This window comes from Colobus angolensis, unplaced genomic scaffold (assembly GCF_000951035.1).
Source record: "Colobus angolensis palliatus isolate OR3802 unplaced genomic scaffold, Cang.pa_1.0 Scaffold17, whole genome shotgun sequence".
NCBI classification, from domain to species: domain Eukaryota; kingdom Metazoa; phylum Chordata; class Mammalia; order Primates; family Cercopithecidae; genus Colobus; species Colobus angolensis.
In genome coordinates this window covers 20,411,700-20,426,443 of record NW_012114821.1, presented here as the reverse complement: position 1 = coordinate 20,426,443, position 14,744 = coordinate 20,411,700, and the positions used below count along the sequence as shown (strand labels likewise).

The window sequence follows — 14,744 nt, the reverse complement described above, 5'->3', positions numbered from 1 at the left end:
CATGCAGAAATGATTTAGGATTTCGAGGGAGTTAAGCTTATGGCAAGGCTATTACCAAAAAGGACTGCGGATAATGACATAGTTACAGGGACTTGGGGCAGGACTCAGGTTGCTGAGGAAGATACTGGAAGGAGCAGCTTTGTTAGACAGTCCTACAGAAGGAATGCTGTGGACCCCCAGGGCATCTGGGATTGGAAGAGGATGGTGAGACACCAGGAAACTTCCATGGTACATGACACACATTGTGTGGCCACTCCATTTGCTACTTGTCTGGCTATCACCATGTGCCTGCCAGCTTGTTGGGGGTGAGCTAATATATCGAGCAGAGCCATCTCTTACCTTCCAAACAGGGATTTTTACAGGGTGAATATACAATTTTTGAATCATAAGGAGAGACGACTTTGGGTACTGGTAATACTATTTTACTGAAAATCTGGAGTTGCACAAATAGTTCTTTAGAACATAAAACTAAATGGATTTATACATAACAGTTACATTCGGCATTTATGAGAGGCAGTACAAAAATGTGTTCTGCTTTTACATGACATAAATTGCATGTAATACCATGATTTAAACACTATCAGTTATATTAACTAATGCCATGAGATATATCTTACTCAGAACGTCTGAGGTTTCCCATAATGGAGAGCAAAAAATGCAGTTATATGAACAACTGAGTTTCTTTTCATTTTCAAATTCATTTTAGTAATGATGGGAAGATCTAAGGACAATCCTTCCATTGAAGAAGTAGGAAAAAACAGTTACAGCACTGTTCTGAACTCATCAAAAATGAAATTAGGCACATGTGCTTCAGCAACCTGAAAAATTAAAGAATTAAGTTATTCATGGTGTTACAGTTGAACAACTTCAAAATTTTCATGCGAAAAAGAAAAGGTATCCTTGGAGCAAGGTCAATAACGGAAGAGGAGACTCCCATGGGCGGACAACTCCTTGAAACAGCCCCTTTGTTTCTGGTGCCCTATGGACGATAGTCTCATTTCTTGGCACTGCTAACATTTGAGGGGATACAGTACAGCTCTCCTGCCTCCAAACGTGAGCTCCTTGGCTCTTAAAGGCACCTGGATCTGCGAGGAATGTTCATGCCTCTGGGAAGTACTGACAAGTATTCAGGTCACCTAACACACTTTATTAACTGAGGACCAACAAAGGAAAAACAGGATGGCTGGCGAGTGACGGGAATGGAGAGGTAGGGGAGGGCAGGAATGAGAATGAGAACCCAAGGCCAGAAGGGGAAGAGCAGGAAGGCCCTCAGAGGCATACATTCCTGAACTGTTCTTAGGCAAAGCCCTGAGAAGACTGAATTGGGCTGAGTTGGGTAGAATGTAGAGGCAGGTGATCTCCAAGTGCTGGAGATGAGTATTTTTTAGAAGCAGTGTTTAATTTTTTTTCTGATCAAAAAGGTATCACCTGCTAATGAGAGGAAATTTTGCAAATGCAGAAGACTATAAAAATTAATTTTACAGGGGGTGGGGGGCAAGGGGAGGGAGAGCATTAGTATAAATACCTAATACATGCGGGGCTTAAAACCTAGGCTGGGTGTGGTGGCTCATGCCTGTAATCCCGGCACTTTGGGAGGCTGAGGTAGGCAGATCACGAGGTCAGGAGTTCAAGACCAGCCTGACCAACATAGAGAAACCCCATCTCTAGTGAAAATTAAAAAAAAAGCCGGGCATGGTGGCACATGCCTATAATCTCAGCTACTCAGGAGGCTGAGGCAGAAGAATTGCTTGAACCAGGGAGGTGGAGGTTGCAGTGAGACGAGATCTCGCCACTGCACTCCAGCCTGGGTGACAGATGGCACATGTATAATACCTATGTAACAAACCTGCACCTTCCACACGTGTAGCCCAGAGTTTAAAATTTAAAAACATTTTAAAATCTTAATCTCTTAGAGAAAATAAAAACTGGTAACTTTTGTATTGAATTCTTCCAGTTGACTTACACACACACATATACACACTCAAAATTAGGATCATATAGTATTGTGTCCTGCTTTACCTCTGTTAAATCTTACATTATGAACATCCTTGTGCACATATCTTGGTGAACTTTTGCACATATATCCAGCAGGTAAAATTCCTAGCAGTGGAATTGCTGGGATCACGGTAAGTATATTACAAATGTTTTTTAAAATAGATAAAGCTAAATTGTCCTCCTCAAAGGCTGTCATTTTACATTCCAATTAACAGCACTGAGGAGTCCCATTTCTCCAAATGCTTCTGAATAATAGGGGCCCAACGTTTCACTTTTCACCAACCTGATAAGTGGAAATAGTAATTTTCCTTTTCTTTGGATTTTTGTCCCTTGAATGCAAAGGTCTGTCATTTCTATTTCTTTTCTTGAAAACTGCCTATTAATATCCTTTGCCCTTCCCCTGCTTTTTTTCTATTGGCGTGGACATCTTTTTCTTACTGAACTTGAAGATTTGAAGAGCACACTATAAATCAAGGAAACTAGTCCTTTGTTAGTATTTCCTCTTTTGCTTTTTAATTAAGAGACACTGACACAGAATTGTTTAATTACATTCAGCATTTATAAAAAATCAAATCTCTAAATCTTTTTCTTAAGTTTCTTCTTTTGGTTTTATACTTAGGAAGATCTGAGAGCTGATACATATTTGCCTAAAATTTTGGCTAATTTATTTGTTTCATATTTCACACTAACTCTTTATCTGTAATTAATTTTGATAACCCAGAAGATGTAAAGGGGATGAAGCTGCTCTTTTTTAACTGTGTGAACCTACATCTATGGACTAATATTCCCTTCCTCCCTTAATGTGAGATGCTGCTTTTCCTCAAGTACCATTGTATGCACAGGGTTTGTTTCTACGCTAGGTATTCTTGTTCCTTGTTCCTTCTATTGAGCTGCATATCAGTACCATCCTATTTTGGTTTCTATAGTTTTATAATGTCTTAATAGTTGCTATAATGTTTTAATATCTTTTTTTAAAAAAGTACTTGCTTAAGTTCTATGACATTTTAAAAAGTATATTTTTTGAAGTTAAAAAAGTACCTGAAATCTCAATTGTAACTGCAGTAAACCTAGAAACTAGAAAGAACTGCTATCTCCGTAATATTCGAGGACCCTCATTCAGAAATATGGATTTTCAAATTTTATATTTGAAAGTTTTATAGTTTTTTTAATAAAGTGCTCTTTCATATTTCTTGTAGAGGTTATTCTTAGCTATATTATTTCCCCGTTATTTCTGTGAATAGGTCCTTTTTTTTTTTGAGATGGAGTCTCGCTCTGTCGCCCGGGCTGGAGTGCAGTGGCCGGATCTCAGCTCACTGCAAGCTCCGCCTCCCGGGTTTACGTCATTCTCCTGCCTCAGCCTCCCGAGTAGCTGGGACTACAGGTGCCCGCCACCTCGCCCGGCTAGTTTTTTGTATTTTTAGTAGAGACGGGGTTTCACTGTGTTAGCCAGGATGGTCTCGATCTCCTGACCTCGTGATCCGCCCGTCTTGGCCTCCCAAAGTGCTGGGATTACAGGCTTGAGCCACCGCGCCCGGCCTGGTCCTTTTTCACACTGTATTTTTTAATTGATTAGTGTATTTATTTCATACATTTATTCTGTAGCCAGCTTGTTTTCTGATCTCTGTATTATTTTAACAGTTTTTCACATGATTCTATTGGGTATTCAAGGAAGACAGTTATCCAGCAATCCCACTACTGGGTAACTACCCAGAGGAAAGGAAGTCATTATTCAAAAAAGATACCTGCACATGCATGTTTACAGCAGTACAATTTACAATTGCAAAATCGTAGAACCAACCCAAATGCCCATGAATCAATGAGTGGATAAAGAAATTGTGGTATATACATACGATGGAATACTACGCAGCCATAAAATGAATTAACAGCATTTGCAGTGACCTGGATGAGACTGGAGATTATCCTTATAAGTGAAGTAACTCAGGAGTGGAAAACCAAACATCGTATGTTCTCACTGATATGTGGGAGCTAAGCTATGAGGATGCAAAGGCATAAGAATGATACAATGGACTTTGGGGATTTGGGGGCAAGAATGGGAGGGGGGTCAGGGATAAAAGACTACAAACATACAGCAGTGTCTACTGCTCAGGTGATGGGTGCATCAAAATCTCACAAATCACCACTAAAGAACCTACTCATGTAACCAAATACCACCTGTATCCCAATAACTTATGGAAAAATAAAAAAGGAAGACAATTAATCTCAAATAATACAGAGTTTGTCTTCTTTCCAATATGCATTTTATTTTCATTTCATTTCTTATTGTCTTGCACCTGTATAACAAAAGTAGTTGCAAGAGTCTATATAGCTGTCATGACACTGTGACAGTCCTGGCTTTAAAGGAAATGCCACTAACATTTCACTATTACGTACTGACATTGCTAGTTAATTTTAAAAGTTCATCTTTGGCTTGTGTTGTAAGAAAGTATATTTGAATACTAACCTACTAATTTTTAAAAATCAAGGGATTTTTAGTATCTATTGAAAATCTTTTATTTTTCAATATCGAGCTGTCCACTTTGAGCTAAAACTTAACAAAGTGGAATTACTAGTGAGAAAGGGAGAGGAAAGAATGTCTTAGTAGGTAAAAAGTAGTCTGTCATTTTTGGAAACAGTGCTCATATCAACATTTAGTTGTGGCATGCACTTAACTGTACTTGCTGTGGGAACCAGGTCAGTGGAGACAGAAAGAACAAACCACCATGATTATTTCTTTCCTCTGGCCACTTAAGGAATTCCCTCCTGGCTTGCCCATTTCACTTAACTCCTGAACCAGGTGAGTTGCTGACAGGAGTACATGGTGGAGAGGAAGAAGAGGCGGGAGGGGCATTGTGTTAAACTCTGCAAGGCACTTCCCATGGTGGAAAAGGCAGGGACATTTCAGAGCTGGTGGCAGAGCAGTGGAGAGGCGCAGAGGCATCTGCTGTGAATGACCTACTGGACCTCACTCCTGATGAGTCCAGGGCCACTATTATTAGCATCTTTTTACAACTGGTCATTAATGTTGTTCTTTACTATCTATCACTTACCCTCCTGGGTAGCTTTGTGTACCGAACATAATCCTCCAGGAACAGAAGGGCTCCCACAACATCTGCAGGAATTTCAGGTATCTTCTGGCTATAATAGAGAACAGTTTAGATCAATTAACTGCTTTGCACATCATAAGTCCTTGGTCAGAATCCTGAAAGACTAAATTACCAACAGATTACCTAATGAAATCAAAGATGAACAAAAACATTGAGCATGCTCTTGATTCCTGTCAAGTTGTTACCTTGCTCACATATTTTCAGGGGCCTACCCTATAGGGTAAATGTGAGCTTCTCTATATGGTTTCCATGGGCATCTACAACACGATCCCTGCTATCTCGTTAGACTCATCTCCCTCTGTTGACATGATTCAACACCTAGCAGGTCCCACACTTTTTTAGGAGTTAGTAGTATTTTGTGTGCACTTAGAAGATCGCTTTGGTTCGCTTTATTTTTTTGAGATGGAGTCTCGCTGTGTCACCCAGGCTGGAGTGCAATGGTGCGATCTTGGTTCACTGCAACCTCCAAGGCCTCTGGAGTTCAAGCGATTCTCCTGCCTCAGCCTCCTGAGTGGGTGAATCCTACAGGTGGCCACCACCATGCCTGGCTAATTTTTGTGGTTTTTTTTTTTGGTAGAGATGGGGTTTCACCAGGTTGGCCAGGCTGGTCTTGAACTCCTGACCTCAAGTAATCTGCCCGCCTCGGCCTCCCAAAGTGCTGGGATTACAGGCTTGAGCCACACCATGCCCAGCCGCTTTGATTTGTTTTTTACATTATAGTGGCAAAAATGACCAAGCAGACATGACAGCAAAGGTTATTTAGCCAGGCTGACTCTTTAGGATAGCAGAGAAGGAGGTATAGGACCCAGCATCTCATGGAAATAACTTTTTTTCTGTATCCCAGAAAACCCACATTTAGGGGCAGGGGAAAAGAATTGGCAGGAATTAAAGCTTTATAAGCACCATATCAAATAGCAACTCCTGTGAAATCTGCTTCTCTACACGCAGACACTGCCCAGGCTTTGACACACTGACATGTTCTCTGACTCCCACTGAAGTGAGTGGAATCATCTCCTGGCAGTGGCCCGGCAGGAGTGCAGCGGCTTGCTGAGATCAAAGAGCTGCATCCAAGAGTGCAGAGGAACAGGGCTGCACTTTCTTCCCCATGGTAATTACTAATCACGGTCGTGAGTCACTCCTGGAAAATCACTGTGAGTAGACCTGACGGAGTTCCCCTGGCAGGGTGACTAAGGATGGGCACACCCGTCATTGCTCTAAACAAGGAGGTGTGCCCTGACTTGCTTTATAGACAAGGGCGAGCAACCATTTTCCATCTCTATTAGGGCGATAAGAAGAGGAATTTGGCAATACGAGGTTTAAGTTAGGTTTCGTGACAAGAAGTCCCATGTAGTCCTGGTTGGTCTTCTGTACCTTGTACACTGCTCCACCGTGGAGCAGATAAACTGGCCGATCAGCGCCAGGAACTGCTCAGTGTACCGGGAATGGAACTGCTTCAGCAAAGTGAGCAGTCCCAGGACAAGCGGCGGCCAATCAACTGGGTCGGTCGGTTTTCGGCAGACCATTCCTGAAAGGGGACAAGTTGCAACACCACATGAAGTAGCTGCCTTCGGCAACATTCATTAAATATTAACGCTGTGAAGGTTAAAATGTTTGGGGCCCATCTACTCTCTGGCAGATGATATTTTGGAGGGAATGACAATTCTGGGCCATAATTTTGAATTAGCCACAGGATTGGTGGGATATTCCAGCGGTCTGAAGGATTCAAAACCAATAAAACAGATACTAAATTTTGTAATTATCATTACTGGTTCTTTTGAATTACTCAACATGCATTACTGTAGCAATTTTTAAAGATACAGATAAATGTAAATGAGAAAAAAAAAATCACTACAACTGTCTTCTGTTAATGGCAGCATGACACACTAGATAATCCTGAACTACTTTCTTAAGTGAAAAGCTGGATAAAATATTTTTAGAATATCTTTAAACAAATGTTGAGTATTACATATAAAGAATCTGCAGAAATCAAGACAGTGGAAGAAGGACATTTATGAAGTGAATGAGTACCAAACCTGACCTTTACACTAAAGATTTTTTTAAAAATTGGAGATGGGGTCTTGCTATGTTGCCCAGGCTGGAGTACAGTGGCTATTCACAGGTGTAATCATAGCACATTATAGCCTTGAATTCCAGGGCTCAAGCTGGGACTACAGGTGTGTACCACTGTACCTGCCTCTACACTAAAGATTTCTGCCAAAATGTGGAGACTCTGACCTCTGCCTGGATGGCTGCATGGGAAACCAGAGACGAAATTAGGGTCTTCAGGAAGAAACACAATGTTGAAAAAGAATAATGTTGGAAGGCTTAGGTTGCCTGATTTCAAGCTGTCTGTACAGTTTCAATAATCAAGACACTATGGCATAAGAACAGACAAACAGATCATTGGAACAGAATAGAGTCTAGAGACAGTCTCACCCTTACATGAGTAATTGAATAGCCACAAACATACCAAATAATAAAAAAAGATAAATCTTTCAACAAATGGGACTGAAACTGGATAGCCTTATGGGGGAACAATAAACCTTGACCCCTACCTCACACTGTACACAAAAAACAATTAGAGATGAACCACTGGCCTCAATGTAAAAGTGAAGACTACAAAACTTTCAGAAAAAATATCGAAGTTATCTTTGTGACCTTGGAGAAGGCAGAGATTTCTTTTCTTTTTTTTTTTTTTTTAGACGGAGTCTCACTATGTCACCGAGGCTGGAGTGCAGTGGTGCAATCTCAGCTCACTGCAACCTCTGCCTCTGCCTCCCAGGTTTTAGAAATTCTCCTGCCTCAGCCTCCCAAGTAGCTGGGATTACAGGCGTGTGGCACCACGTCTGGCTAATTTTTGTATTTTTAGTAGAGACAGGTGTTTCACTATGTTGACCAGGCTGGTCTCAAACTCCTGACCCCAGGTGATCCTCTTGTCTTGGCCTCCCAAAGCACTGGGATTACAGGCGTGAGCCACTGTGCCTGGTCTGGCAGAGATTTCTTAGACAAGACACGAGGAGTAATTATAAAGGAAAAAAATGGATAAATTGGACACCATCAACAGTAAAAACTTCTGCTCATTAAAGTTACCTATAGGAAAATACATAGATAAGCCACAATTGGTGAAAAAATATTCTCAAAACATATATCTAACAAAGAACTTGTATCCATAATATATATATATAACTCCTACAAGTCTGTAATAAAAATGCAAACAATTTAAAAACGAGCAAAAGACTAGAACAGGCACTTCACAGAGAAGGATATAAGGAATGGCCAATAAGCCCAAGAAAAAGTGCTCAAATCATTAATCATCAGGGAAAGGCAAATTAAAGCTGCAACAAGACACCAGCACTTTGGGAGGCCGAGGCGGGTGGAACACTTGAGGCCAGGAGTTCGAGAACAGTCTGGCCAACATGGTGAAACCTGTCTCTACTAAAAATACAAAAATTACCTGAACATGGTGATGCATGCTTGTAACCTGTAATTCTAGCTACTCAGATGGCTGAGGCAGAACTGCTTGAACTCTGGAGGCGGAGGTTGCAGTGAGCTGAGATTACACTAGATTATGCTACTGCATTCCAGCCCGGGTGACAGAGTGAGGTTCTGTTTCAAAAAAAAAAAAAAAAAGAAGAAGAAAAAGAAGAAGAAGAATGGCTAAAATGAAAATGACTGACGCCACCAAATAATGGCGAGGATGTGGAGTACACATATACTCACTCTTGGTGAGAGTGAAACTGGCACAACCACTTTGGACAAAGGGCTGGCAGTTTCTTATCAAGTTAACTGGTTAGACAGACCCTCGGATCCCATATTTGGGTTCTTGTGAAGACTGGGAAATCTCTTCCCCAAACCAGAGAAGCCTAAACAAGTGATCCTGAATAACCTAACCTTGGCCTTGGCAATTCAGAACATGGAGGAATAATCCTAACAGGACTCAGTATGGAGAAATAATCCTTTCCAGGTGGAAAGCAAGAGTGATGTTAACAACAAACACTTCTACAACTAGCTCTAGCTGTTGTAGAAGCTTCTTTCTTCAAACACAGACCAAGCCAGGTATGCATTTCATAGGTCAATCTTGAGAATGGTGTTTACAAGGTTAAATAAATGTTTTTTGGATATACAGTTTCAAGCCTCAACAGTTTCAATAATCAAGACACTACTGACATAAGAAAAGACAAATACATCAATGGAACAGAATAGAGAGTCTAGAGACAGTCCCATCCTTATATGAGCAACTGAATATCCACAAAGATACCAAACAATTGTTCCTTCCTCAGTCCTACTGTAATTTAGTTCCTGCATTTACACATCAGTCTTATTGATGAGAAGAATTACAGTCAGTTACAAATACTATATTTCTAGGATACATAAAGTTTTTTTGTGTCATGTTTTGTTTTAAGATCTGGGAATTCCAGAGACAATGATATTTTCCATAAGCAGCTTTACAATCAAGGTGCCAGGCCCTAATCATATACACAACGAAAAAATATTAGAATGAGAAGTCAACAGAAAGTTATTCTTTAATGAAAAGAAGACTCTTTCTGCACTGACAGTTCATTATCAAGAATCATATATTCCTATTGAATACTAACATAGGGAGAACGCAGAGAGAACATGAATCTCTGAATCTTCAGATGAACCTTTACATTACGCTTGGGATGGCCCTTTAAATTGATTTTGACCAATGTATAGAAAGGGACTCAGTACCTGTTGGGCACTCAGTTTGTGGGTAACTTGGCCAAAGTCACATAGGTGGTAAGTGGTGAAGCTAGATTCCAAACACACATTGGTTCCCTCCCTCCTACAGCAAGTACTGATTGAGATCATGCTCTGCCTTCTGTGATAATCACAGACACTGTCATGGACGTAGTGTCTAGAATCAATGATTACTTTTGAATGAGAGAAAAAAAACATTAAAGAGATTCCACATTTTCATCCTAAAAAAGCTTATGAGATAGGAAAGTACTGTAAGGAAGAAATATATTTAGGAATCTCTAGTTAAGAAAAAATCATTACATTTGTAGAAATGCTCTTATAATGCTTTTAAAGTAAACTAAAATCTATAGTGGATTTTTAAAAATGTCATTTAGTTGGATATAAAGTTTGAAGGCAGAGGAAACACTTGGGTGTCTATTACATAACTACAAAAATATTCTGACCAATGACAAAAAAAAAATTAGGGTTATATTCCCAGAGAGAACAGACATATTGAAAGGCTTTGGTGTCTCTTGTTTGTACTGAATATTCTGACATACAATCATACACATAATATTAGATGTTCATGTATAAATATTAGTCTTATGTCCTTAACTATATTATTACTTTTCCCATCGTGGTCCCAGATACACAGCTGGCACATGAATCTTGTTGAAAGAACAGAACATCAACCAAAATAAGTCTCTTTCACACCACAATTAGCTGCCTAAACATTAAAGAAGAGAATCAAAACAAAGGTCCCTCACATTCTACAAGCTGGACAGTGAATCCTTACTGAGGTGGACCATACTTGGTTGATTTTTAAATCCACTGTCTAGGGCTGGGCACAGTGGTTCATGCCTGTAATCCCAGCCCTTTAGGAGGCCAAGGCAAGTGGATCGCTTGAGCCCAGGAGTTTGAAACCAGTCTGCGTAACACGGCAAAACCCTGTCGCTACAAAAAATTAGCTGGGCATGGCGGTATGCGCCTATAGTCCCAGCTACTCAGGAGGCTGAGGTGGGAGGATTCTTGAGCACGAGAGGTCAAGGCCGTAGTGAGCTGAGATTGTGCCACTGTACGTCCATCTGAGTGACTAAGACCTTGTCTCAAAAATAAAATAAAATAAATAAATAAGTGTACTTAAAAAAGAGTAAATAAATCTGGCCGGGTGTGGTGGCTCATGCCTGTAATCCCAGCACTTAGGGAGGCCGAGGTAGGCGGATCACCTAAGGTCAGGAGTTCGAGACCAACCTGGTTAACATGGTGAAACCCTGTCTCTATTAAAAATACAAAAATATTAGACAGGCGTGGTAGTATGTGCCTGTAATCCCAGCTACTTGGGAGGCTGAGGCAGGAGAATCACTTGAATCTGGGAGGCAGAGGCTGCAGTGGGCCAAGACCATCTCTCCAGCCTGGGCAACAAGAATAAAACTCCGTCTCAAAAAAATAAAACAAAAATAAAAATAAATAAATCCACTGTCTACAGTTCATAAAAAGGCATAGTATTTCAGAGGCATAAAGACTTGAATTTCACAAACATGAATTTAACTAAGAAAAGATCTCATATCTGACACAGGCATTCCATACAAAAAGCTATTTAGTGAGATGCTAATCTGTTGGTATTGTTACTCACTGCAAATAACAAATGTCATACGTACCTAGATTTTTGTTGTACTGAAGTTTTGGCAACTGAGCGATCAAAAATAGAAAGTTGACAATTGGAAAATAGGGTAAGCGCTTTGTTGTTATGTATATCTGGAAAGGGAAAAGGTTAAGAAAAATGGATGGTTAATTCACATTGCACAATACCACAGATCAGGTTTCAAATGAAAATCTTCCATTTTACTTCAGTGTGCTCTTTGGCCTTCCTGAAATGTGGATGGTTCCATTAATTTGCTGCCTTCAGAGTTCTGTTTAGCACACCTGGCCCTGCCCACATAAATACCTACATCATCATTTGCCCTTCTGGAAAGAAATCGGTTTTGCTTAGAATGACTTTCCCCCTGAATCCTGTTAATGTCATTAATAAAGGGCGGGAGGAATGAGTGATGAGTAAGAATGGGAGGGGAAGGCAAAATGAAGAGCAGTTGAGGCAGAGCTGGAGGGGAATATAGGGGGAGTGTAGGAGGGAGAAGAGGGAGAGAGGGAAAGAGGGAAGAAGGAGAGGAGGAGGGAGAGTAGAGGGAAAAGATCCATGTATTAGCGACTGGTGGTATCTAAGTAGAAAGAGGGCAAAGTTCTTGTCATTTGCTGTCCCCTAGGCAATGTCAAAGAGCAGTCTCCCAGATGTCACGGCAGAAACTATAGTCAGGGCGTACATGGCCAGGTCCAGACTCCCAGCTGGCCGATTCCACAGGAGACAGGGTAGCACACGGGTCAGAAGCACAGGCTCTGGTCAGACTGCCTGGCTCCTCCACTTGCTAGCTAGCCTCTCTGAGCCTCGGGTTCCTCAACTCATAATGGCATATTTCACAGGGCTTGTTGTGAGATGAAGTGAGATAATCCACCATCAGGGTTAAGACAGTGCACTTGTTATGTAGTAAATATTCAAGACATTAGCTACTATTCAGGTCTATAATCTTTCGTCCAAAACACAAGGGATAATACAGATTTCAGAATTTCAAATTTTATAGATTTTAGAAAGACAATATAGGGGCTAGGGTAATGCACTATAATCAAAGTCACTATAATCAAAGTCTGCATCAAAATATATGAATGTTTATAGTAAGGAGGATAAATAACTAGTATAAACAGCCTTATGTCAGCTCAGGACAGATTCTGCCACGCAGAGAGACCTGGCACTGAGTTATGAAAAAACTTTCAGTTCTTAGAGGTTTTCTGAGCTCACAACTGCAGGAAAGAGTTTGTAGCTCCTGTGATGACTGGGATTACCGTCAGCCACAAGGGGAAGCATCTTTGGCAAGACAGATCAATGCTACCATTTTGGGTTTGTTGGGCCTTGATGACTGAACTGCAAACCCCAGTGAAACCCAAAACTCATCTCTTACACGGATGCAGCACTTTCCCCTTTGTCATGAGCTTTCACCAGCGCTATAGCACTTGATTCTCCCAGACCCGAGCCAGGCAGGGAAAGTATGATGATTGCTTACAAAGGGCAGGGAACTGAATGGAATGTAGGTTCTGGGGTCTGAACCCAGGTTCCTCTGGTATTTCTGCACAGTAATCTGTTACCTGGGCCAAATACCATTCTGTATCCCCACCTCCGCCATTATATATTTTAATTATTCACCTTATTCAGTGGGTTGTGAATGCCAGCTGCCTCCAGATATGCTGTGATTTCATATAAAAGTGTGTTATCTTCTTTGGGGTAAGGAAGTGAAGGGTCCTGATAGTGGGCTTCAATGTCTGCTAGGAGAGCCCTAAACGAAGAAAAACCCCAGAGATAAACATTAGGGATTAAATGAGTGTATACAAGAGTTAATACAGGCCAGTGACGTAATCTTTTCAAGCCTCAGTTTCCTCATTTGTAAAATGAGACCTTGATCCCGCTAATTCTCAATCCATACCTGTGACTGGTTTTAAGTGGAAAATTTGACCTAGAATTACTTTATCTTTTGGAATCAACTTCAATCAAATGCATTCACCGTTCAAACTGTCATATATTGACTGAATTGTTCTTAATACCTGCTTTGTCAAAAGCACTGACTTGGTGAGAGAGAAGCAGGGATTATTTATCTGTAAGTAGGCAGCCTCAAACGACAGCAGGTTGCTGGCGAGGCGGAGGATATGAGTTCCCTCTGGGACAGGCCTCCACAACCACTCTTAGTAATCAACACACTTCCAACACACTCCAGTCTGACCAGAGCCTGTGCCCTCTGGATGATGAGTAATCAGCCCTGTAAACAGCCAGTTGTGGATTTCGGTAATAACTCTTTCTAAAACCTGTGCAAGTACCTAGCAGTGTCTGGTGTGTCTCTCGCTCGCTCTCTCTAATGAATTCATTTATTCAGCTGACACGTGTTGAATCATGTGATCAGTACATGCCAGAAGAATACATGAATCCATTAGAAAAAGTGAGTGAGAGACAGAGATAAATGGAGGGACAATATTGAGGAAAGAGGCTCCTGAAGACAGATTTGATTATCCGTGGCAAGGAAGCCTATAAATTCAGGCCTCCCACCCAAAAATAACTTAAAACAGTAAGCATTGAAGAAACCGGGGCGCTTAGATGGAAAACAATTCAAGCCCACGGAAGGTTGTTTCAAATCCCTGGCACTTACTTATTGAGATTCTCCAGAGCAGCTGCCAGATGTTTAGAGTCAAACCGACAAGAATAATTTAATTCATTGGCAATCTGTTGTCTCAGAATCTGCATCTGTCCAACCTGTGCACAAGCAAGAGAGAACAAGTAGTGCATTCAAGCATTTCGGAGTGACAGTGAGGGAGTAAACACAAAGACAACAATTCTTCACTGGGCCTTCACAACACTCCACAGGAAAAAAAATAAGGATTTCCTGAACTGATCTAAGACCAGAACTGGACCTAACGGAGCACCAGAGGCCCTTCAAGGAATGTCTGGACGGACTCCCATACCCCAACCTAAAAACACCCCAAAGTCTATGATTCACAAAGTGATCTATTAATGTTCAGTTGTTCATGTATCAAAGGTATCTTTTTTGATGCTGTATTTTTAACCTTTCGGAATAAGTGCTCCACATTTAGTAGCTGCTGTGAGAAGTCTTACTTCCTTTTATTTACCCTAAACAGAACTTTCGCAAGTCCTAGGAATGCCATTTCACACTAGTATTCTCAAATTGGGTGAATATTAAGTCTGTCCAGGCCACTCAGGATTATAGGTTCTATAATTATCTGGATTACCAAATAATCTACATAAAATCTATCATGAAAATTTTAACAACGATAGCCCCTTAATCCAGGGTTCTTAATTTTTTTTGTGTGTCTGATATGGTTTGGCTGTGTCCGGAC

The 14,744-nt window shown here is 40.9% G+C and overlaps 1 protein-coding gene across 2 annotated transcripts in view; it reads right to left on the bottom strand.

The window, feature by feature from the left end:
- Positions 1–406: 406 nt before the first annotated feature.
- KIAA0196 (KIAA0196 ortholog) overlaps positions 407–14,744 on the bottom strand; it is a 64,622-nt gene continuing 50,284 nt past the window's right edge. For both annotated transcript variants that reach the window (XM_011938187.1, XM_011938189.1), the window contains 6 exons: positions 14,039–14,142; positions 13,048–13,177; positions 11,456–11,552; positions 6,471–6,624; positions 5,043–5,130; positions 407–818 (listed from right to left, as the gene is read on the bottom strand). In XM_011938187.1, the coding sequence (XP_011793577.1) occupies positions 762–818; positions 5,043–5,130; positions 6,471–6,624; positions 11,456–11,552; positions 13,048–13,177; positions 14,039–14,142 (630 nt within the window). In that variant the 3' untranslated portion in view covers positions 407–761. The remainder of the gene's footprint in view (positions 819–5,042; positions 5,131–6,470; positions 6,625–11,455; positions 11,553–13,047; positions 13,178–14,038; positions 14,143–14,744) is intronic.